General features: G+C 42.2%; 1 protein-coding gene across 3 annotated transcripts in view; it reads left to right on the top strand.

The window, feature by feature from the left end:
- Positions 1-8,391: 8,391 nt before the first annotated feature.
- The window catches only part of HAPLN1 (hyaluronan and proteoglycan link protein 1), a 33,411-nt gene continuing 15,714 nt past the window's right edge, over positions 8,392-26,088 (top strand). Inside the window, exons 1-3 of one of the 3 annotated variants that reach the window (XM_059492778.1) lie at positions 8,414-8,513; positions 10,290-10,292; positions 21,653-22,033. In XM_059492778.1, coding sequence (XP_059348761.1) covers positions 8,414-8,513; positions 10,290-10,292; positions 21,653-22,033 — 484 coding nt within the window. Of the gene's footprint in view, positions 8,514-9,956; positions 9,960-10,289; positions 10,293-21,652; positions 22,034-26,088 lie in introns of all 3 variants that reach the window. The other 2 variants (XM_059492777.1, XM_059492776.1) reach the window with 2 other exon arrangements.

Genomic DNA, 26,088 nt, shown 5'->3' with positions numbered 1-26,088 from the left:
TTCTGTGTGTAAACACACGGTCAGCTATCACACAGGGCCTCAGCATGTGGAAATATTTGGGTTTTTTCAGTGGGCTCATGAAAAACTCCAAATCTGTTCTAGGCGCTGATAAAGTCTCATTGCTGCCATGTTGCAGCTCCTTCTAACCCTAAAAATATTCAAAAAATATTCAAGAAATATTCAAGATAATTAAAAAATAATTTCCACGATTTTTAAGCAGCAAAAAAGATAATCATGGTGCCACCAAAAGGGAGTTCAGGGAAGAAAATTAATCCTCCTTCCACCTTCCCCCCATGAAGGGCTGAACTCAAGTCCCCCCAAAACCTGAACCCATGGCCTGACCCCAAGACCTCCCCCGTCTGCAAAGCCACTGATCTCAGTAGAAAGTATGTTTTGCCATCAATTGCAGATTAATTCAATTATGGAAATCGCTGGAAGAGTTGTGCTTTCACAAGTGATCCCCACATGGCTTTGATCTGGCTGCACCCCCAGCCTATTCCCCACCACCAAATGCCCGAAGAAAACCCGAGTACATTTGCAGCGAGGGGCAGATGTTTGATGGAAACAGTTCTGTTGTGAAGCTAAAGTGTTTTCCTTCTCAGAAGCAATGATTCAGCTGGGGCTTGCATTGGCAACATGGAAATATTTTCAAATTTTCAATGTGAAGATATGCGGGTCAGTCATCGCACCACGGGTATTATTTCTTCATGAGAGTGAGTGAGTGGCTTCCTAAAGTCATTCTCAATGACATTGAGAGTGCAGACAGGGCAGTTCTCAGGCCACAAGGCAAAAAATAAAATATAAAGAGGGAGGACAGGAGTGAGTTCTCATGGCTGGCTGGACAAGGAGTCCTGTTTTATGCTCTGCACCAGGGCTCATGACAAAAATATTTTACTGCCCGTAATTCCTTGAAGCAGGCTGGCAGCAGCCCCTGCTCAGGGTGTCTGGCAGCGCATCTGTTCTCTCACAGAGTGGCATCCTTGAAGGGTGTAAAGGCACTGTTGATGTTTTAAATTTCAATTTTTATGTTTCTGGTACAGCCAGCTTGGCTGGAGGAAAAGGAATGGGGACGCCACCACATTAAATTTGGGTCAGAAAGGAGATGCTGCTGGAGGGAGCAGAGAGTGCCTGACCCATTTCCAGATCTCAGATTAATATAATTGCATGGACAATTCCTTAATGTTTGTTCCTATGATTTTTACCTTATTTCCTAAGCAAAAAGTCTAGGAGTAAATTTGAAGTGATTATCAGATCACTTGGTTTGAGATGGGTTTGGAAACCAGCTGCCTGCAGTGACAAAGAATTTATACAAAGAGTATCACTTTGTGGTTTACCTCTCTGCTTTTGAATTAATTAATTTGTGCCATGTTTCCAGAAAATGAACTTTTCTCTGTCCTTTTAGGGGGAGTGGGGCTCGTTGGTGTTTGAGGCTCATTGCCTTTTCCACGTGCAATAACAGTTTTTCCACCAAGGATTTACATATTTTTGGTGGAAACTGGAGAAGGTTTAGATTGTGGAGATTCATCTTTTAGGTCTGGCTCAGAGCTCTATCATAATTTCAGTGGCTGGGAGGGCATGGGGAGACTCTGAGGGGAGACACGGCATGGGTTATGGGAGGGATGAGCAACCACCCATCACAAAAGCACTATTAAATGGGACTACGATTTAGAAAAAAATCCATTTCTCGTCATCCGGGGTGCTGTGCCTGGCAGAATCTAGAGAGTGGTGCTGCTGTGGTGCCCAGTTACCTGAAAATTGATAGTGGGAACTTACCCTAGAGCCTCCCTACTCAGATATGCCAGTCTCATCCTAATTAATTAAATTTCCAAATGTCCACCAGCCTGAATGGGCTTTTAGTGAATTATTTGCCTTTTCACTGCACACAAAGCCTCAAAAATTCTGTCTGACCAATTAGAAAAGGTGGGTGGACTGGACTAATTATTCAATTTAAGGCATGAAATCTGTCACAACTGGTTTAGGTACAGAAAGGCAGTTCAAGGTCCCAAAGACAGCAACTATAATGATAAGATAAGAATAATATTATTGTTAATAATATAGTCATATTGTAAAGAAGTTAAAAGAACAGTTTGTGAGAAACTGCCCAATGTTATTTGATAGATTAGGGTTTTTTTAATTGTCTAAAGAAGACAGGCACCCATCTTATGTTCACCTTTGGCAGGGGGATAGAGCACTAGAAAATTAAAAAATTTATGACCCTGTAGAAATCCAAGCACACAGGAAAAAACAGGCAGAACCAGAAACACCCAAAAGCCCCTGGCAGAAATTCCCAAGGCCTTGCACAAGTTTTGCAGTGGGAAAATATTCCTACCACCAAGAAATCACCCTGAGGAAAAAGTGTGGGTAATTGTACAGGGCCTGGGGAGCAGAAGAGCCCTGAGGAAAAGCCAGTTTTGTAAATATGACCAAAAGGCAAAGAAATTGAGGAGGAGAGATCAGGTTTTCCACCGATTCTCACTGACGTCCATGCTTGTGTGCTCAAGAAGAGCTTTTTGCTTGAAGAAGGTGTCAGAATACAAACACAATCTGTCTGGAAACACAGCTCTCAATTTTTTTGAAGACCACTGATAAGTGGAGATTGAAGCAAGAGCTTTGTCTAAAGGAAGGGACTGCAAAAAAAAAAATGTCCAGTTTATAACAAAAAAAGCAAATTTTCCTTTCTGTGTTATCAAAGAACATCCTGCTGCAATACTGAAAGCAAAAAAATCCAAATTATTGAACTAAAAATGTTTATTCAGAGCATTATTAAAATAAAATTTAAAAAACTAAAACCAAACCAAAAGCAAAAAGAAAACCCCAAATCAAACAAACAAACAAACAAAAAAAGAAGAAAAAAAAGAAAAAAAAATGAAAACTCCAAGAAAACTCGAGAAATAAAACTAATGCAGTCACTGAGTGAACAGCATTCCTTCCAGGGTAGATCCTATAGCACATTTGCTTTATCCCTGATGGTATTTAAAACCTAGAGTACCAAATTTTCTACACCACATGACCTTGACTCTACCCTACCAATAATGACAGAATCGTTTTTGCCCTGTGTTTCTGGAATAAATTCTGGAATAAATTCCATATCTGGTGCAAGGCAGGCACTTCAAAGGCACGTAAAGGCCATTTTCTTTCTCCCTGCAAGCCATTTATCCGCATTCCCACTGGGAAATTGCTGGGCTGCAGGGGATTCCAGACGTGCTTGGGGTGTCCTGCTGCTTTTTTTTTGCACTGAGCTGCTCTGCCCAGGGCTGGAGAGCCACGAGCACAACCTGTTCTCCAGACAGCCACTGTCTGCCACCTCAGATGGCCCCAGATCCCTCACAAATTGCCTTAAAAACTCAAGTACCAAGGAAGAGGGAGGCCTTGGAATGTGACCTTTAAGTCATCCTAATAGAGGATGTAAATATTGTCGTTCCTACGCCACCAAATTGCTCTTTCTGTTTCACCATGGCACCAGTAAATTTTATTTTGCAAGAAAAAATTTAGCAATTTGGGGATTCTTCTGCTGAGTCGGTCCTGCCTTTATCCTTCACTCTGGGGGACTTTTACAAGGAGAAAAATTATCTTAGCAAAATGAGTGAGAAGTGGAATCCAGAGCAGGAATTGTAAGGGTAGCCGTGGCAAGAAGAGGATTTTCATCAGATTTGGGGGGCTGAGGTCTCAAGTCTGTAGCTGGGAATTAATGTTTTACTTTTGTCATTGGAGAATGGAAGGTTTCTGGAGGAGATGGAGGTTATTTTAAAAAAACCAAAAATGAATGGACAAAGGGCATCCTAGGCCAGTCAGACACTCAGCTCCCTTCCACTGACCAGGTACAAACTGACTGTGACAATGGTCTAAGAGGCGTGTAGACATTTTGTGCCCAGACAAAATAGCCCAGGTGCCCACAATCTGGAGCTAAATTCCATTTTCATGGTTTGACTCAGCTGCCAACGCCCAGGGGCTTACACACACAGATAAGATTTGATCTTTAGCAGCCTTGGGACTGAGCACAAAATCTGTTTAATCAGCTGGATTGAAGTGTTCTGCTCCAAGTCACCAGTTTTAAGAAAAGCTGCTGAAGGAACTGTGAGAGTGCTGCCTGGACTGGTCCTCTTCTTATTCTATTACCCACCAGAAATGCCTAAAGATGAGACACCCTTCATCACTGCCGCTGGCACCATCTCCCTGTAAATACACATCTTTTGTTCTGTTAAATTGATATTTCTCTCTGTTTAACACCAGCTCCCAGATGGATCTGAGCTCCACAGAGAGGAGACTGTAAAGGCTTATATTATACAGTAGGTTTGTGTGAATAATAACAGATTTGGGGGTTATTTCAACCCCAAATTATCAAGACTGATTTTATGTTTTCTGATCCCTGGTTTAGATGCCATTGATTCCTTTTGTTTCTGAGCCTCATTTTACTAAATTTAGAATACTCCACAGAAAAGCACAAAGTTTTATTAGGAAGCCTCCTGTTTCTGCCCAAGGAGTCTGGGTTTCTCCTCTGCCATTTTCAGCTCAGGCTTCCACAGGTCTTGCAACTCAGAGAAACAAACATTTGATGTAAGACATTGTCACCTCTTCACATAAGACAAAAATTAACTCCTGTGAACGAAAAATCTTTCCACTTTAAAGGCTTTTAACTACCGCCAGAGAGGGAATATTGAGGTACGTGGCCCCTGTCCTCGCACAGTGGATGTTTGCATGTTCTGCAGCTAGGCAGCAGTTGCAAAAGGAAATAAGAAATATGTTATTCTATTCAAAACAGACATTGGTGGGTAATGCTGCTTTTCACTGCTCTGCCCTTCAGAGAGATGTTTGTCGCTAAAACAGCCAAACTTCTTGAAAGCATTCTGTAAACTCTTAGATTATGATGTTAAAATACAAAAATCAGTGCTTTACAGCCTTTTAGATATGCCAGTAGTTGCTGAATTAAGGCTATGTAAGTACTGAAAAATGGTGATTTAATGTCAGAACTTAAAAATGTATCTGAGAATGAGCAGTTCTGCGGAATTTAAACACTGAATGACCTTGAGCACTTCCCTGAGCCTTGAGGTTCTCCCTTTAAAACTCCTTCCCAGATTCTTTGTGTGCCTGTCCAGGGAGATAGCAGATTCATAACCTGCAGTAATTGAAACCAGTGTGAATTTCTTGAGTATGACTAATCTTTACCATTCCTTACCAAAAAAAAAAAAAAAAAAAAAAAAAAGAAAGAAAAAAAAAATCACCCAGTCCCAGCCAAGACTTTATTAATTTTAATATGAAAACATCCACACCTATCATGTCTCCCCTGAGGTCCTCCCAGGCTGCTGCAGAAATGGAGTCTGACTTCTATTGCTTTGGCTGGAGGCTGAGGATGTGAATTCCTCTGGCTAATTGCCTTTTTGGATAACCTACAAAGCACCAGGGGTCAGATTCTTGGCCTGGTAATGTTGCCTTGGCTCTGTGCCCCCACTCCCATCATGGGGAATCCCAGGAGGAGAGAGGTACCAGGTCATTCCTCACAATCTCTGCCTTTTAACAAGTCTAAAAATGCTACCAAATTGGGTAAATCCCCCCCCCCAAAAAAAAACTGTGTGGTGATCTCCAACCATGTCTGTGACATGTGGGATTGGTCAGCTGGACACTGAGGAAAAGGAAAAACACAATTCCAGGTCAGCAGTGGCCTGTCACCCTGCCTGTGTGATGCTGCCACATAAAGCCTCCAAAATCAGATCATACCTGCCTGGAGGAACCAGGTAAATATCCCCAAAAGGTGGACCCTTCATCCTGAAATTATTTACTCTGGAAATCATCCCCAGATGGTGCTGCATGGAAGAGTTTCTCCCATCAGCAGGGAAGGAAAGGGAGGCACATGTGGAGATCTCCATCCATGTTGCCAGAAGGAGAAATATTCCTCACTCCTCAGCAGGGCCTGTGCACACAGTGCTTGGGATAGATGGGGTTGCTGTGCCCAAAAATATCCCTGTGCTTGTTTTTTTTGTCACATAAAAGGGCAGATTTGTGGCTAGAAGTCAAAAAGAGCTGATCTGCAGAGCCGCTGTGGGCTTCTCCTCACTCACAGAGCCCAGAGGTTTTGCCTCCAAGCTGGAATACTCCCACAGGCCTTGCCTTCCCAACCAAAGCATTTTTGTCAAACAGGCCACATCTAAATCGATAAAAATCATTAATAAAAAAGAATTGTCAGATGTTAGCCAACAGCCAAAAAGAAAATTTAAAAAAAACCACCAACCCCAGACCCCAAACTTACAGGATTTTGGAGTCTGAGAGGGAACACACAGTGTGGGGCTTGTGAGGGACGGGGCAGGCTGGTGTCACACCCTGCAGGAGTGAGGCCTTGGAGTGGCTGCCTAGAACAGAAGCTGCACAAGATCAAGAGAAAAAAGTGGGTATTTATTTAAGGCCTTCAACAGGTACAGCTTGGGTAGTCAGAGGCTTCCCAGAGGCTACACCCAAGATGGACAATGGACACGAGTTTTTCACACAATTATAAGTTTGGACCATTTGCATATCAGGGGTTAATCCTCCAATTCCACCTTCAGGTAATGAAGTCATTTACCCCCAGTTTGCTCTGCCTCAATTCACTTCTGTTTATACTTTTGGAGCCTGAAGCTGCCCTTGAACTTCAGGCCTAGAGGGATTTTTTGTCTGACCAAAATGTGAAGACAGCAACTAACTCTATATATGGAGTTGAGAGTTATCCGCTAATTCAGTACAAAATTTGTAAAAATATGAATGCTTAAATCTTGAGGCACTCAGAAGGAGCACCCAGGCGCCCTGGGGTGACCCTCCCTGAGGCCAGGCTGGGGCTGATGTGCTCTAGAGGGAGCCACATCTGTCCTTGCTGTCCCAGATGGAGGTCACAATCCTCCATCCAGGCTTTCCAGGAAAGAGGGAGTGGCCGAGGCTGGAGTTACTGAGCCTGGACCACCTGGGAAAGAGAGAGCAGCCAGCACTTGTCCTCCACGTCTAGGCACTCCACAGGAAGGATTCAGGGATGCTGAGCTGGTTTTGAGCTCCCCACCCCAAGCTGGCTGTGAAGAAATGGAAGGGCAGGCAAGTAAACGTGCATGTTCTGATAGGGGAAAATGGCATTTTTTCTTTTTTTTCAGTCTGCAGCAGGGGTTGGTTCAGGTTACAGCGTTTAGATCTGGACTTGAAGCACTTCAGGGTTTGTGTGTGTTTGGGGGTAGGGGACTGCTCTAGACCCTAGACTGCTCTAGACTCACACCTAGACCCTGGTTTTGACTGAGTTATTCTGCAAATTTTATGTGTTTCTAGCTCTGATGGAGAAAGAGAAGGAGGAAAGAATTATCTCTGTGCATTTGAGGAAACAATCATATATTTGATATGGGAGGGGGGAATCCTACTCTCTTTAAAGGCAAATTTGGGAAACAGCTACCTTTTATTTCAAGGAGTCAGATTCACAGGAACTACAGCCATAAAACACAACAGCAGCCCAAAGAAACCACACAAAAACCTCTTGTGTTTTATGCCTCCTTTTCTATTTCAGGTCCTCATTTACCTAATTAGTTCTCAGAGGCTGGCAGAGATTTTCCCTGCAGCGCTGGGCTCTGCTGACTGCAGAGACCCTACCTGGCACACTCAGCCAGTGCGTCAGCATTCCGGGTGGAAATGAATGAAAAATCAATCAGGGCAGCTGCAGTGGTAGCATTTTCAACTCTAACCTACTTTGTGCATGGTTTCAAACATTTCATTGTGTGTTCAGGCAGTTTGGTTTTTGGGGTTTTTTTTGAGTGATAAGTGGATCTGAAGTGAAATTGATCTTCCTTAGTCAGCCTAATAAATGTTTTGTCATCTTTGCTGCTTAGCTCGAGCAGATTTGCCACCCCGACTGCTAAGTTAAGCTGCAGACTTGATTGAAATGCCAAAACCTACAAGAAGATCGTTTTAATCTTGAGAACCTGTCATCAGCAGATTGCATCATGCACTGGATATAGATAGAGTGATAGAGCTTTGATTGTTTTAATTGTATTTGCAGACCAGAAATAGAGTAGGTCTGGAAAATCAAAAGTACACCAGAACCTCTTTTGAAGCACGGGTACTGCTTATGTGTGGTCTTGCAAGGAGTTTGGCTTAGGAATATTGGTCTGTGCACTTTCTTTTTTATTTTTTTTTTTCTTGTTGCATTCTTGCATAGGCAGAGTTAAATATGGATTTGTAGTTTCACTAAGTTAAAGTCCACAATAAAGTGGTCCAATATTCATGCCAAAAAAATTAGCAGCTGTTGTAACTTCTGCCAGCTGAGTGGGTTCAATACATTAAAAAAAAAAAAAAAACCCTCATAAAATCACTGCTCTAACAAGTTGAGCAGTGCAACACTGTAAAAGGTCTCCCAAAATTCACAATCCTCCTTGTGTGTGATGCCCTTACAGTGAGGAAGATCCTTTTGGCAGTAAAGATGAAGACTCTACTTTTTCTGGTGCTGATCTCTGCCTGTGGGGCTGAACCTCATCCTGGCAACTCAAGTCTGGAGCATGAAAGAATTGTTCACATTCAAGGTAAGGAAATAAGTGAGAAAATACCAATATCTTCATATTGCTGAGGGAAAAAGAATAATGTGCTTAATGATCCTTAATTTATTTTTAAAATTATTTTTGTTTTGTCACACTACTTTTTAAATACTTGTATTTCTGGTGTCCAAATGTTTTCTTTTCTGGTTCTGTTGCATTGTTATTTCTCCTAAGAAAAGTCAAAAAAAGAAAGTTGTACTGTTTAATAGCACTTAGTCACAACCTTGCAAAAAGGTTAGTGAGTAAAATACAGCATGATTTAAGACAAAGAGAAAAAGCAGGCATCCTAAAGTAATAAACAACTGCAGTGGGTTGAAATACTTCAGTTTATTGTAGAATAGATTTGATTTTAAGAGGTCTGCCATACACAGCTCTCCACAGCACAGATATTTATTGCTGTGGTTCATTTAAAAAGGCTCAGCACATCAGAGATCATAACTGGGCAACGTAAACTGGTAAAAAAAAATAAAAAATAAAAAATGTAACTTACCCTGAAAGAAACGTGCCTTTAATTCACACTAAATATTATCCTGGCCTTCTGCAGAATCCTGTTTGAGTCCCAGAGATTATAGCTGTGGCAGGATTTGAGCCTGCAGCACAATGCAGCTGTTTTTTCCAGTCCCAGCTTCAGTCCTTGAGGGCTATCCTGCACAAGAAAATTCAGGGGGTTAATGCAGTAAGGACAGGCAGAATGAACAGGGATTCTCCTGCTTTCACCCCTGCCTTCCCTGAGCCTGGCTAAAATTAATTTTGCAAAATTAAGGAACGCAGAATCACTGCCCCTCCCCTCTCCCTGTCTCTCTCTCTCACTCCCCCTCTCTCTTTATAAAGTTTGATTTATTTCTCCCAACAGCCAGAAAATCGTGCTGTTTGGGTAAATATGAATTACCAAGCCAGAGAGCAGGGTACCAGGAAGGGCTGAACGTTCAGGAGTTCACAGGAGAGGCAGAGAAGTTAAAGGCACCCTGTGCCTATTAAAGCAGGGATTGTCAAGGTCAGGCAGGGAGCAGCAAAGAGCTGCTCTCCCTCTGAGGATGAAGGTCAAAGGAATGTGTTATCAAACGTGAAATGAGGATCTATCACTACCCTGAGTGATAGATCCTCATGTTATTTGTTTCCCAGGGCAAATTTCAAATCGTACATCGATGCCTAATAAACACATATTTTGCCTTCCCTTGTATAATGCAGATTTTTGTCTCTGAGCTTGGCTTTTTTGGAAAATGAAATTGTGATATCCAGCACTTTAGTGCAATTCAGCAGTCATGCATGTCAATTGTCACTAACACAAGCAGTTCAAAGCTGAGAGAAGTTTCCAGGTGAGCCCTTCTCCTTCCCTGGGAAAACTCACCTGTACCTCAGGAGTTTATTCCTTGAAGGAGAGATGGATAAATATTTAAATTCGAGCTGTATCACAAGCCCTCTCCTCTCAAGCTGGTTCAGGCTCTGAAATGCACAGAGCCACAAATCAAAGAGACTGAAACTGCTGAGGATGAGGCATTTCTGCTTCTGGTTTTTGCCACTCCACTCTGCATTGTGGAACCCCACCAGGGCTGGGATCCCTCTCTGCCCAGTGCTAAAAAAAAAAAAAAAAAAATTAAAAAATTATAAAAAATCTACACCTGTAGATGGGATGGAGATCGGGGAACACTGTAGAAGAGGTTCAGGTGTTTTTAATCACATTAACAAAACCCAGCATCCCTCTCCACAGCTGAAATCCAGGAGATGTGTGGCTAAACTTTGCCTGGGAATGCCTTGGAATTACAGAAGGTGTGAAAGGGATTTCCTGAGGCAGAGAAGGAAACTGTGTTATATTCCCCATTCTTTACATTATGTAATCTCCTGTAGGCTGAGTTTTATTTGCTGAAAAGCTGTGTTTCATGTCTTCTTACTGCAAAAGGGTTCTGCACCCTACTTTTCTGACATGGAAAACACTCTCCTAATATTCCACATTTTTTGTATGGTCTTATTCTTGTAATGCTGCTATTCTTTGGCTTCCAATAATATTTTTTCTTCTTTGAGGTACACTTTAAAGCATCAACAACACCATATCCCCAGAGCTACCATCTGAGTGTGATTCTTCAAATCCTTCTCCAAGTGTATCACTGTCCTAATTGGATATTGCTACCTGCTAATATCAGGAATTCATCTTTACACTAGTTCTAAATTCTTACTCCCTGAGCGCATCCAGACAGGACTTTATTCCAGATAAAAATTTATTTTATTCCAGATAAAATCCTCATTTGGCCTCAGTGTTTCTGTTTTCCAGTTTCCATGCTTTGTTCTTCAGACCTTGGATCAAATTTGCTGCTCCAGCTGTGCTGCAGTGCTGATCAATAGTCTGTGGTGATGGACAGTATTTAGCAGTCAGTCTCCCTCACTGCCACTTAAAAGTAACAACTACAAGCTCTACATCAATAATTTTTCATCCTAGACCTCAAAAAGCTGAGTTTTGCATTCAGCATTAAATGTCATCCTAATTTTTCCACCCTTCTTTCTTCAAATGTTTAAATGCCAGCTCTCCTCCTTTCAGTGCTGCTTAATAAGCCATGTGAAAATTTTGTTTATCCAAAAGCCACAATTACTTTATAGGATAAAATTAGTGGAAATATTAGAGAAATTGTACTTAAGGCAGTTCACTGGCCTTTTTTATATATTTTTTCCATATCATTCAACTCCCTAAGCTCCAAGCAAATGATACCTCACATTCCTCAGCCTTATACATTTGGTTTTGCTACATACCTGATATCAGATTACTCTGACTTTCCTTGGCAAATATCTGCTTAACCTTATCCCACTTTCTAGTACTGACTTTATTCCCGTTGTTCAAAAACTTTCCTTCAAAATTTGTTCTAAAGTCATGTTTGCTGCTGAGGTCAGGCTAATTATCTGGTTAATGGTTTAATTACTTTCTTTGCATGAATTTGTTATTTTGCTGCTGTCCAGAAACACTTCAGGTACTGTCCTGAAGTGACAGGTCAGGCCACAGCAGTGCCAGTAGGTCTGGGTACCCCAATTTTCTGCCCCTCCATCGGTGTAAAATCTCCTGACACCCTCCTCAAACTCAATATCTGTCAACCACAACAAACAGTGTTTCATAAATTGTTAATTCTCTGCAATTATACTTTGCTTTCAAGGACACAGAGCTCTGCCTTTCAAATGTCCACTCTCTGGAGAAGATAATTTTCATTATTTTTACTAAACACTTTCCCAGTCTCTAACACTGCAACAGACATAGTTCTGTGTCTGTGTTCTCTTTTAAATATTTCAGTTTTTCTCTAGAAATGATCTGCTGGTTTCATCAGCAGCTCTGCTGACAGTGTCAGTTCCAGCTCCTGGTTCTCTCCTTGTTGGTTAATGCAGTTAATTTGGACTTAAACAACTGCAAGACAGTTTAACCTCCCTACTTTTCACAGTGTTTTCAGGTTATTTCCTCTGTCCCAATTGCCTTTTTTATATAATTTTTTCTCCTTTGGTTTTATTCCGCTATGCACAAAACTGATAAATTTATAACGTTTATATTTATATGAAAAGCTGCATTTTTTTACTTCTGTGGCTTTACTTTCTTTGCTGAAGCCTGTGGTGGATTTCATGGTTTCGCTCTTTTATCCAGGCTGCTTGACCCTCTCCCCTTCCTGTCGCAGTTTGTCATTCCAGTCTCACTTTTGGGGATAAAAAACAAAAATCCCAGAAACCCCACACCCCAGAAAAACCCCGTGTGCCTCAGGGAGACACCAGTTTCACTCTTCAGAAAAACCCACAACCATAAATGAAATAATCTGGGGAGTGTAAAAATTAATATTCATATTCATATTCATTCATGTTGCTTTGTTTGAGGTGAAAGTATGCACCCCTTTGCCTATCAAGATCCTTGCACAGATTTATTTATGCATACCCAAAAGATATTTCAGCATGGAACGAACAGAAAACTTTTTAATGCTGCCCAATTGGAACAAACAAACAAACAAACAAACAAACAAAAAAACTAAGCACACGCAAATGATTTAAATCAATTAACTAATAAAAAAAGCAGGGGAAATCTTTGTCCAACTCATTCTGCAGTATTATGAGTTTTATTTACAGTCCACTTCTTTTCCTTCAAATCAAGTCAGCACCAAAAGAGAGTAAGAATCTGAGCAGAGTTTCTGGGCCAGCTAAAAACCTGATAAAAGATTAAATGCACTGCTCATCTGACCTCTTAATTTATTTCTTATCCGCTCAAGATAATCTTAACTTCTTCCTTTTCCACTTTACCTTTGACTTCTTTCCTTCTTTCCACCTTTCTGCATTTTTCCATTTACCGTGACACTGACATCTCTACATTTCTTTCAATTTCCTTGCCTTTGTGCTTTCTGCTTTATGTCTGGCGTTTTGTTTGTTTTTTTTTTTTTTTTCTTGCCCTTTTATTTTGCCATTCAGGACAATGTTGATGATGCCACGATGCATTTTCCTGCCACTTGTTGCAATTTTCTTTGATTTCCACAGAATCAAAGATTTTTCTTTGATTTCCACACAACCTGCTTCCCTCCTCAGATCATGGCCTGTTGCAACTGCAGGGGATAGAAAAGTCAGCAGAGAGCAAAAATTCCACCTCCAGAAATTCCACAGAAATCAACAAAATCCCCCACCTAAAAAAAAAATCCACAAAAAACCCCCCAAAATCCCCCAAAATACAAAAAAATCAAAACAAAAATGAAAACAAAAATGTGCTCTCCTTGAAGGTACCCTGGACTGCATCTTCTGGAGCAGACCTTAACTGATGGGTGCCATCTGAGTTATTAAAAAAAAATATAATTACAGAAACACAAGGTTTTGCGTAGAACGTGAATTGAAATCATTAATTTCCCTTTGCTGGTTATGTCAGTGGAATTCCATATTTATAAGTAGCATTTGGGTGTGATTAAGGGACTGTTTATGCAGTTTCTGTGTAATATTTTGGTTCTGTCAAACAGTCCTCATGCCACCCATGAAGATTTACTTCTGTGAGGAAGGGGTGCAGAGACTTTGCCTTGATTTCTGCTCTGCGACACCTGATCTCCATGAAATTTATCTACACCCAAGCAAAACACACTTAGAAGTTATTTAAGGCAATAATTTAGGAGAGATGAAGTTTGTTATTTCCCTGATGGTTTTATGTGCTCTTAGGTCTCCTAGAAACCTAAACCTGAGTTAATGTGTCCTCTTCAACAATTCCCTCCCCAAGCTGAGGAGATGGAGTCAGCTGAAAAATGTCTTATCTCAGCTTTGTAATGTCTTTGTTACAAAGACTGATTTATTCTCTGTTATATATAAACCAGCTTTACTATTTTTTAGCCATGCCGTTGTTTGGAAACTGAAGCTTCTAAATAAGATTTATCTAGCATTTCTCTTCCCAGTTTTATATCAAAACTTAAAAGTGTGTTGGAAGTGTCCTGTCTGTTCAGAGGCAGGAACACGGGAGGTGGGTCCTTGCCTTTTCTTTCTCATGACACAGCAAAACTGCATTAGATCTTGAGCCAAATAAAAAACCCCCATATTTTACCAGTCCTGCAGATGATATATAAAAGATTTTAGATTTTTTTTCCCCAAAAGCAGAAGGAAAAAAGTAATTAGTTAAAACACAAATAGAAAAAATGTGCACTATGTGCCAAATATGTGTGTGATTCCCCATCATGTTTTCCTCAGTATTCTTTGAGTGATACACCCATATATTAGTTCATCAATAATACACTTCTCTACATATTATAGAAAACAGGAACCCTTGTTTTCACAAAAACAATTTATTAACTTTAAGTAAAATTTTAGATTAAAAAAAAATTAAGGGTAACAACTGCTGTGAGAAGAGTGAGAATATTTTAGCATGAGCTCAAATCCCTGGAAACACTACAGGAAAGCCAGAAACAGCTCTGTTTATTTAAAACATAATGGCACAGGACAACATTAAGCTAGGAGCTTGCTAACAGTGTGGAGCATTTAGGGAATACATGAATTTATCTGACAAAACACTTCTGTAACGCCATCATAATGGCTTATGAGTTTGTTTTTCCTATCTGTAAAAATGCACACCTTTTCCTCCACTGTCACTTTGTGAGGCACTCCATGAAAATGCTGGAATAATCAATTTTTGTGGCCAGCTCAACACACAGGACTGTGGATACTCCTGGTGGATAAAGGAGATAAAGCTGTTTGCCAAGGGTTGTGGTGTGATTCATCCTCTCTGCCCCACACTCTGTTCTTGGCCCCCTCCAAGCCTGGCTTGCCATCATTCTGCTGTGCAGAACCCAGGTAAGGGAGGAAAATAAGGAAATGAAGACAGGAGAAAACCCCACAGCAAAAGTATAGTTAAAACACACCAAAAAAGAGGCAAAATAAACCCCAAAAAACCCCCCAAAACAAAAAACCAAACCAAAATTAAAAAAACCCCCAAAAATACAACAAAAAACCCCAAAAAACAAAAAAAACCCAAAAAACCATTTAAAAAAAAACTAAATCAAAAAACTCCACAAACAAAAAAACCCCAAAAAAACCATTAAAAAAAACAAAACAAAAAAACTCCACAAACAAAAAAAACCCCATTGAAAAAAACAAAACCAAAAAACTCCACAAACAAAACCCCCCCAAAAAACTGAAAAAACTGCAAAACAAACAAACAAAAAAGAAAACAAAACCAACAAACTCAAAAAAAAACCAACCCAAAACACAAAAAAAAATCCAAACACACAAACAAAAAACAAGCACCAAAAAAACCCACAAACCCCCCCCCCCCCAAAAAAGCCCAAAATATCGCAACACAACCCAACAATCAGCCCTCAAGTAAAAAGTCAAAAAAAACCCATTAAAACATGCCCAGCAGTAAAATTTAGAGCTAATTAGTCACCAGTGGGGCCTGGTTCTGTGCTAACAGCTCGGCTGCTGCCTGCCTGACCATGCAAAATGTGCCTGGAAGGCTGGAAAGCCCCACCTGGGAAATCTTTCTCCTCCCAGTTCTGCCCTTGGAGCCGTGAAAAACGCCAACCACTTGTTTTTAAAATTTTAAAAGTTTAACAGTAATAAAATGGTTAAAAAAATTAATAATACAATTGGAGTAATAACAATTTGGACAATTTGGATTAGGACAATATGAGACAATAGAAACAAAGAGTTATGGGCGTCTGGGTACCTTTTCTGGGCAGCACAAGCCCGAAAAAGGGCCCACGTTAACAGAGGATTAACCCTTAAAAACAATAGCCTGTTGCATATTCATACACCTCATCCATGATGCATAAATCCCATTCAAACACAGGATTCTGTCTGGTCATGTCAACTTCTTCCTCCTAATCCTGACAGCGCCGTTGAGGTGGGAAGAAGTTCGTTTCTTCTGATAATGGGGCAATAAATTCTCTTTCTCTGAAAGATTCAGATGTCCTGTGGCTGCTATCTCAGTGCGAGTCCTTTCTTTAAAAAAAGTATCCTACATAGCACAGTTTCTATTTTAACATTTTTTATAACCTAAAACTATATTTAACGCAGCATCACTTTCCAACACAACACATATAATACTCATTTTAATATTTGCGAAAAGCCAATCATAAAACACATGCGTTTTTCACAGAGCTGAGCCCAGAGGCAGCCACCAGGGCGTTGCCACCTCTGTCCCCAGCAGCAGGAGCAGCTGGGAGCTCTTGCACCATCTCAGGCTCAGCAGGGGCACACCTGAGCTGCCTTGTCCCCAGCCACGATCCAAACTCCTCAATGAGGGTCAAACCCTCCCGAATCCAGGGGTTTCAGAGCTCACAGCTGTTTGGCTGCAAATCTCACAAGTTCTCTGATGGCATTTCTGAAAGAAGCAGTTCGGGGGAAAATGTGTTATCCTCCTCAAGCGGCCGCACCTGGGTGTCCCGTCCTTTTTCCTTCTTGCAGGCACCTTCCAGATATTCCTGCCATTCAGAGACAGAAATAATTTTATTTAGAAGGACTAGCCTTGCCAGAATGCCTATGAGGGGAGCAAGGCAGGGAGCTACCACCCTTCAAACCAGTGTTTCCTCCATCTCCCATCACTAGAGGTCCGTCCTTGTTTCACTGAGGTAACCCAGGAAGAAGAATGCATTCCTCATTTTAGCTGAGTTTCACAACAGTAAAACCAGAGACAACCACCTATTTTAAATGAAGGAATTCTGTTTTCCTCTCTGTTTGGTTTCTTGGGAGTTTGGATTTGGTTTTTTTCAATTTATCAGCTCCAGGAAGAGTAAGACCATTCATTGTGCCACACTCCCAAAAATGTTCAGTTTAGGTAGATTTGGCCCTAGCTCTCACGGGCTACTGGATAATGAGAACCTCAAGGCCTCTTGCCAAACCCCTGTCATCTCATTTTCTATCCCTGCTGCCTAAGCTGTGCCTCATCCCCCAGCCTGACATCTGCTTTTCCTCAAAAGCCAGGGATCCTTCCTCCTCTCCCAGATCTGGGAGAAGCAGCAGCAGCAATGTCATTTTCTGCCTCACTGTCCTTCCAGTGACAAGGGCACACCATCCCATTTTCTGTACAAAAAGAGCTGGCTTTTGCAAAACTTGTGAGTGGAGGCACATTTAGGTGTCACATCTTCCTTGGAACATCCAGGGTCAAAGGAGGGAGATATTCCAGGATGAGAAAAGCCATGCTTTCCTTTTCCCTTTTCCTTTTCCTTTTCCTTTTCCTTTTCCTTTTCCTTTTCCTTTTTCCTTTCCCCTTTTCCTTTTTCCTTTCCTTTCCTTTCCTTTCCTTTCCTTTCCTTTCCTTTCCTTTCCTTTCCTTTCCTTTCCTTTCCTTTCCTCTCTCTTCCCTTCCCTTCCCTTCCCTTCCCTTCCCTTCCCTTCCCTTCCCTTCCCTTCCCTTCCCTTCCCTTCCCTTCCCTTCCCTTCCCTTCCCTTCCCTTCCCTTCCCTTCCCTTCCCTTCCCTTCCCTTCCCTTCCCTTCCCTTCCCTTCCCTTCCCTTCCCTTCCCTTCCCTTCCCTTCCCTTCCCTTCCCTTCCCTTCCCTTCCCTTCCCTTCCCTTCCCTTCCCTTCCCTTCCCTTCCCTTCCCTTCCCTTCCCTTCCCTTCCCTTCCCTTCCCTTCCCTTCCCTTCCCTTCCCTTCCCTTCCCTTCCCTTCCCTCCCCTCCCCTCCCCTCCCCTCCCCTCCCCTCCCCTCCCCTTCCCCTTCCCCTTCCCCTTCCCCTTCCCCTTCCCCTTCCCCTTCCCCTTCCCCTTCCCCTTCCCCTTCCCCTTCCCCTTCCCCTTCCCCTTCCCCTTTCCTTTCCCTTTTCTTTTCTCATTTTTTCCTTTCCTCTTTTCTTCCCTCTTTCCTTTCCTTTTCCCTTTTTTCCTCTTTTCTATTCCCTTTCCTTTTCCCTTTCCTTTTTTTCCCTTTCTCCTTTCCTTTTTTTTCCTTTCCTTTTCCCTTTCCCCTCCCAGGCTACCATCCTCTCTGTCTCTTCACACCTACCCAGACTCAGCCCATGGCTGCTGCAGAGGGCCAGAGGAGGTGGGAGGCAGCCAGCAGGGAGGAACATCCCCAAATTAGGGTGCTGCTGCTGGAGTCAGAGGTGACACTGCTCTGGGCAAGCCTCCAGGCCCTGCTGGCACAGCCACAGTTGTTAGAAAGAGTGAGCATTAACAGCCTGAGTCACAGCCTCCCAGCCCTTTCTGCTAAATATTTATTAACTTGACTATTTCAGCACTAAAAGCCCAACATCGCTCAGCTCTGAGTCAGATTTCTTGGTAATAACCACCCCAAAGCATAACATTTCTCCTCCCAAGGTGGACAGAGCACTGTGGAACGTCTTTGTCCCCAAAGGAAACAGGAAAATTTGCAGACAAACTGTGCTGGCTGTCTCTTCACTTTTCTCCTTCTCCTTCTCCTCCTCCTCCTGCTGTGGAAACTGCTGGTAAAGCTTTCCATGGTGCCTTGCCTCAGATCACCTCTCTCCTTGGATGCTCTCCTCGGGAATGGATTGCTGGAGCATCCCTGAGCCTCTGGAAAGGAGGGCAGTGAAAAAGAACATCATTGAAAAGGGGCTGTAGGCAACCTGCTCTTCAGCTTTGTTTTCTCACCAGGCAGGAAGGTCTCTCACCCTGCAAAACATGTTGCAGCACTCAAATTTGCTCATTCTTGAGGAAGCTGAGCCCTGAGCAGTGCAGAGAGCAGCAAAGCTCTGAACACAGCGCCTCCCAATGAAGAGCTGTACCTTTGGGATACCTGTTCTCCCCAAGCAGATGCACATTTGCACTCAGCAAGCTTGTCTTTGCAATTACCACCCTCATTTTGTGTTTGCATAAACACAAAATCCTGCATTCCCTGGGGTGCAGCTCAGTGCAGCAGTGGGCAGAGAAGGAAACCCAGCTGAGGCTGCAGTTTGGGCAGGTATTTCGTTTAACCACAGAGCTGCCACCAGGCCTCAGAAGCCTGGGACTGTCTGGAGGGCTCCAAAAGGCTCTCTGCATGCCCCTCATGCTGTGGACACATCACAGATTCCTGCAGTGCTGTGGACAGAGAGCTGGAGAGGTGGGATAGACACTCCATGGAGAGCTCCGCATCCATCCCCGTCCTTCTCTCCTCCAGCCACCCACATATCCCTGGCTGATGGCATTTTTTCATCCCTTCTGTCTGAACCAGCACAGAAAATTGCTGCCAGCCTTCACAGGGCCATCCTCTCAGCAGCCTCTGTGTTTTTTTTCTGGGAGCTCACCCACAGCTTTTGCTGGATTCAGAGAGAGCCAGGTCGAGCCTCAGAGTGGGGAATCACAATTTCAGGCAGCCAAATCAACTTGCTGAACATGGACAGGGGGTTGCAAAGTCTCTTTTCACAGCCTGTGAGTGCACAGGGAGGTTGGTGGTGCTTTCCCAGAGAGCTGGTGGTTTTTTGGGGGTTTTGGTCACTGTCTCGGGGCTCAAGGACAGCAAACCCAACAGGAATGCTGAGCTTGCTCAGCCAGTTTTGCAAACTTCGCACGAAGAACAAGGCAAGAGGTACTGAAAGGAGGCAAAACTCTCACTTTTGGGTACGTCTGCTGACTAGCATATGAAATCTTCCAGGGTTTTCCCAAGGCAGCACAGCCTGCAAAATCCCCAGAGACTCAGGGCTGGAAGAGAGCACCTGCCCCAGACGACTGTCCTAAGCCAAATTATTTCACAGGGCAACATCTGCTGCTAGAGGGAAGGAGAGCAGGAAACCTGGGGTGAGGAGGAGAGGAAACAGACAGTCACATACAGGCTTGCATGAAAAGTGTGATCAAAATATAAAAGATAAAGCAGTGACAAGTTTTAAGGAGGAAAAACTACATTGGGACAATGAAGAGGGTGGACAGCAGAGGAACAGATTTTACGTCTGAAAAGCAACTGGACTTCCTTACTCTGGTCAGAAGAGGAACTTACACTCAAAATTTAGAATAAAATAGAAGTACAAATGCCTAAAATATCTACTTTAGAATTTTGCTGACACTTTTCATGTCAGTATAGATAATGCTGTTTGATGCATTAATGGTTTTTCTGCTTTGTGAGTGGGATTCTCTGCATCCCAGACTGTGAGGAGCTCTGTGTGCTGCTGCCTGAATAAGCAGAATCCCTCCAGAAAAACTGAATTATGAAAATAAAAAATAAAGAACTGATACACAACTCATGAAAATAGGAAAATATGGGAAGTATTTTGAAGCCTTTTATGGGTGATGGCATTCATTCATCAGCATTACAACATTGTAAATCTATTTACACAACTCTCTCTTCATGAGTACAGGACAGTCTCTGCCTGTGTAAGGGGCACTGAGATGCTTTTGCACAAATAACTAAATAATAAATTATAATATTTAATACACATTACAATTTTTAATCTTTTATTATCATAATTAAATAATAATGACAAATATTTATTTAAAACTGGCTTATAAACCTTATTACTAAATAGGTCCAAAATGATTGCAGGGTGGTAATCCTGCAGATGCAGCTGGTGAAGGCTGAGCTAGAACAGAGGGTGAACAGAGTTACAGAATAGAGCAGGGATTTATTCAAAGGATCTCCTCCATGGATCCACCTTGGGCAGCACAAGAGCCCAGCCAGGGCTGCACCCAAATGAACCCAAAATGGTCCCAAAATGAACCCAAGATGAACCAAAATGGCCCCAAAATGCACAAACACTCCTGGGGTCTGTCACTGTGATCAGTTCTGCTCCATTTGCATCTTGCAGTTCATTGTCCAAATCCAGCTTTAGCCCATGAAATCCCATCATTGTTTTTCTCTCTTCAATTTACTGTTGTTTGTAATTTTTGGGCCTGGTGCTTGTAACTGTTGTCTTTGGTCAAGCTGGAAAAGGAATTGTTTTCCTTTTCCGAGGAAAAGGAAAAGACAAGTCCAAGGAATTGTTTTCCTTTTCCTACCTATCCTGGGAGGAGAACTCGCTAACACTAAACACGAAGCTCAGAGCTACACACTGAAGCAGCACAGAATCTGAAAAATATAAAAGCTAAAACTTGAGACACCAACAGCATTGACCACACCCACTGCGTAAAAGGAAGACTGCAAGCCAATTCTTGGAGAGCAGGTTGTCACAGACATATTTTATGAAAAATCCTTTCATTAGGATCTTTTCTCCTGAGAAGCTGTGAATCTTCAGCTTCTCCATGTTTTGCTGCTCTGGAATGTGATTTGGAGAATTGTTTACCCAGCATGTGAATTGTTTTTAATTAATGACCAATCACAGCCACCTGTGTTGAGGCTGTGAGCAGTCACAAGATTTTATTATCATTCTATCCTTTTCTTTTGCTAGCTTTCTGAGGTCTCTTTTCTTTTGGTATAGTCTTAGTATATCATTTTCTTTTAATATAATATATATCATAAAACAATAAACCAGCCTTCTGAGACACAGAGTCAAGATTCTCATCTCTTCCCTCATCCCAGGACCCCTGCCAACACCTTGATTTCATTATCATTCTATTCTTTTCCTAGCCTTCTACTGTTTATTTTCTTTTAGTATAGTTTTAGTATATAATTTTCTTAGAATAGAATAGAATAGAATAGAATATATATCATAAAATAATAAACCAGCCTTCTGAGACACAGAGTCAAGATTCTCATCTCTTCCTTCATCCCGGGACACCCTGCGAAACCAAACCACAGTGAGTGTTGGTTTTTGGTTTTTTTTTACCTTTTCCCCCTTAAATCCCACAGAAAACGGGCCTCGTCTCCTGGTGGTAGCAGAGCAAGCCAAGATCTTCTCCCACCGTGGCGGCAACGTGACACTGCCATGCAAATTCTACCACGAGCACTCCTCCTCCTCCGCCGCCGCCGGCTCAGGAACGCACAAAATCCGCGTCAAGTGGACCAAACTCACCTACGATTACCTCAAGGAGGTGGACGTGTTCGTGGCCATGGGGCACCACAGGAAGAGCTACGGGGGCTACCAGGGCAGGGTGTTCCTGCGGGAGAGCAGCGAGAACGACGCCTCGCTCGTCATCACCAACATCAGGCTGGAGGACTACGGCAGGTACAAGTGCGAGGTGATCGAGGGGCTGGAGGATGACACGGCAGTGGTGACCCTCAATTTGGAAGGTAGGTGACACCCTGGGACACGCCTTGGGTGGGACTGATGTGGTGTTAGGGAATTCCTGGGGTTTTTTCCCTCCTGGGTGATGTTGCTTTATCAGATATTGCATTATGGCTGACGTTGCGTTATCGCTGACGCTGCGTTATTGGCGATGTTGTGTTATCACTGATTTTGTGTTATCACTGATTGTGTGTCATCACTGATTTTGTGTGTTATTATCAGTGATAACAGCAAGCCGGAGAAGCAGGATTCATTGTGCTCTGGGGAACCTTGCCCTGACAACAATCATAAATTGGAGCATCGTCATGGCTACTATAACTTACGCTGTCCTATGGCGTATCCAAATTCCAGCCAGACCTGGTGTGAGAGGAGCCAAGAAAGGATGGGCAAACACAGTGTTCAGAGTTCCATGTGGTTTTGATTTTCTCCTCTCATTTTGCAGAAGGAGTTGCATCTTTTTACCTAGGTGAAATTATATCAAATTCCCCCCCAATGGTAATTTTAAGAAACTTTGGGATATTTCAGATTATCAATCAAATGCAAATCTTCTTTTAAGGATTAAAAAAGTTACAGTAGTTACCCAGAGACAATGGGTTTGCATTTTTCCAGCCTTATAATTAGATAAATTAGATCTTGTTATTGTCTGCCAGGACAACTTCTACATGTAGTGCCTAGTCATCTTCTTCAGCATTATTTTTGAAAACAGTAGAGTTAAAAAGTAATGAAACAGGTTTAAAGAGGACAAAATTTCAGCTTTCCTTACCTCTGATGCAATCCAGATACATTTTATGAGTTTCAATACACAAAAAAGAGTGTTCGACCCTTTCTTTTTTTCCCCAAAGCACTGCACTGAACACAGAGGTAAATAAAAAGTTTCATGAGGACATATCACATACTCATACATTCACCAGCAAGTGTATGCCAGAGGGATCCTGAGAGAGGGAGCAGAAAAAGAAATTTAAAAAGGAAAAGAGAGGAAAAGAGAAAGTGAGGAAAGAGGGGGAAAAGAAAAAAAGGAGGACAATAGGAAAAAGGGAAAGTGGAGAAAGGAGGAAAAGGGGAAAGGGGGAAAGGAGAAGAGAAAGAAGGAGAAGGAGAAGGAGAAGGAGAAGGAGAAGGAGAAGGAGAAGGAGAAGGAGAAGGAGAAGGAGAAGGAGAAGGAGAAGGAGAAGGAGAAGGAGAAGGAGAAGGAGAAGGAGAAGGAGGAAAGGAAAAGGGGAAAATAAAAGGGAAAGGGAAAGGAATGAAAGAAGGAAAAGGAAAAGGGGGAAAGGAAAAGGGGAAAAGGAAAACAAAAAAAGGATACAGCTGCCCTGCACAATAAGAATGTCTCAGTGGTTCTTGGAACCAAATAAACATAATGGGCTTATTTTACTTCTTTACATCTATTCTTCCATTCCTGGCTGGAGGCCACAGAAACTTCCCCTTTTGGATTGCAGGAAAGCCCAGTTTCCATGCCAGTGGGGTAGTGCATTTAGGTTGTTCCACCCCACATAATTCATCTTTAACAAGAAGGGACCCTGTTCTTTTCAAACTTATGAGATAAACAGAACTGGACACTTAACGTGTTTAGCTTCAGTTCTCTAAAGCAGTTATGAGTGAAGACAGAAATCAGCTGGAGGATAAAAATCTTTATTTTTCTCTGCTGGCTAAAAGCTCTCATGTGTTCAGCCTCCCCTCCACTGGGGCAGGCTCTGCAGGGGCTGCTCAGCCCCTGAAGGGAGAAAATTCAGGTAAATCTGAGTGAGACAGCTCTCCCCACCTGCCCAGGCTCTTGCTTCCTCTGCAGCAAAAGTTCATTATTTTTCTGCTGTGAAAAGCAAGGGGATTGTGCTGTGGCTGCTTCCTGCTGTGCCTGGGAAGGGGAGATGCTGGTGGACGTGGAAGCAGAGCAAGTTTGCCTGAAGCTTGGCACAAATGCTTGTGCACATGCCGAAATCCAAGCCTGAAATTCGTTATTGGATTAAAGCTGCAGTGAGGAAGCAGTGAGGAGTTATTTCTTTGCTGCATGCAATAGCACATGGAAGATCTGTTTTAAAAAAAAGGAGATTTTCTACCTTTTCTACTGTTACTGTTTTGTAATACAGCACCAGCCTTGGATACAAGGTCAGGTGGTCCCTCCTCCAAAATAAGGAAATTCATAAGTAGAGGAGGAATCATATTTCTTCAGCCAAGTGTGTTCCAACCTGCTCTCAAATTAAAGTTTACATATTTTAACCAGTGTCTGGCTAACGTAAGGAACAACGTTTTTTCAGTGATTTTTGCCCCGCATGGGGCAGGTGTAATGTTCATTTCTGACATTGTGAAGTGGTGTTTCTTAAACTGGAAGGAACATTTTCTTTGCAAAACCTCATGGTAAAATGTAACATTTCAAGTAAGATAAGAGTGGTGAGAGTTTCAGTGTCAGCCCTGCTTGTGTTGACTAAACCCAGTAAATCTGTGTCTACAGCACACTGAACTTTCCTAATAAAAAGATAAGTATTAAAACATAATAATATTACACTGGAGATATATAACTGATAGAATATATTCCTCTGTTTGTATGGCCCTGTGCTTATTGTTGCAACACCCTTGCAGCTTTATGTAGTTCTGGCATTAATTTCCATTTAATGTATTTGAGCAAAGCAGAAGAGACCTGCGAATGAAAAAAAACCCACAATATTTGGACAAAAATTAAAATATATCAGCTAATTCCAACATTCTACAGTCTGGTGTAAATAATCAGGTTAATCTCACAGTGGGAATGATTTGCATCAGTTGCCTGATATCCTGAGGTGGTGGCTTGGAGGGTGTTAATTGGTAGCAGGAAAAAGCCATTTACACCCAGGAATGCCCAACAGCAGTGCAAAGGAGCTGATGGCTCCCTGTGCAAAACCCATGGCCCTGTATCAATACCAAAATTCTCGACCTCCATGGACCTTTTTTCTTCTCCCACCGTGCTAGCTTTTCTTTTTTCCAGCCTTAAAGGCCTCCTGGGGGTGTTATTAAATAAAACATTCATAATAACAGGGCACTTTCAGCTTTGGAAAAAAACCTCTGAAGTTAGAGTCAGTCTGAATTTTTTACAGACCTTATATTTTTTGCGATATGTTTCCTTCATCTTTATTAACTGGGAGCCACAGCATTTTTTTCCCTGACCAGAGAGATTGTGCTGAGCACCAGCTAAAGCTCAGGACTGGAACCCACTGCAGTTTTCCACAACCACCAGCTTTAGTTCATGAAAATCGTGTCCTGATTTTCAGCCTGAAGTAGCAGGACTGGTCAGGGTTGGTCTGGGCTCAGTCAGAAGTGCCAAGTAGTGAGAAAAGCAGGATATTCTTTATGGAGACCAACCTCGCCACCAAAGCCATCTCTCTCTGAAATGGCCTTACTCTCCTCCTGCCATAAAATATGGACCATGAGTTTTACACTCTTTGTTCAGCGCCCTCAAATCAAAAGCCTGATATACTAAAAGGTCTCTGACAGCAGCCAGATATCGTTGTCCGAGTCGTGAGCAAAAAAAAAGAATTCCCAGCTCACATTAAATTTTATTTACGGCAGCTTTTTACGGTCTCACACTAAATTTTCTTTATGTTTGCGCTTTGCTGGTTTATTTCCTCATGAATACCTGGCACTGTGATGAAACTCACTGCTCCAGGTCTGTGGGTTTGGCCTCCCAGCCCTCAGGTGCTGCTCAGGCACAGGTTTTGTGTGCCCTCCCTGCAGAAGAACCAGAGAAAGTGGGACAATACTAAACAGCCAGAGGTGGGATTTTACCAAATTAAATTATTTTTTTATAATTAAATCATTTTTTAAAATAATTATATAATTTTTTTAAAAATAAAATTATTTTTAATAGTATCTCTCTTCAAAGGGAGATGAGAGTTGAACACAGTAAGTTTGCAAAACAGGCTATGAAATAATTAACTTTTACATCAACGCTACTGGGAATTTGAAGATCTGGGTAAAATCATTAAAAGCCTCTGTAGAAAAGCAGCTTCTAGATAGAAGCTAACTCTTCATGTGGCTCCCCAAGAACCACAAACCACCAGCATTCATGTTCTTGCTCTGATGTATGTTG

This window comes from Ammospiza nelsoni, chromosome Z (assembly GCF_027579445.1).
Source record: "Ammospiza nelsoni isolate bAmmNel1 chromosome Z, bAmmNel1.pri, whole genome shotgun sequence".
Taxonomy (NCBI): domain Eukaryota; kingdom Metazoa; phylum Chordata; class Aves; order Passeriformes; family Passerellidae; genus Ammospiza; species Ammospiza nelsoni.
This window is presented reverse-complemented; position numbering and strand designations above follow the sequence as displayed.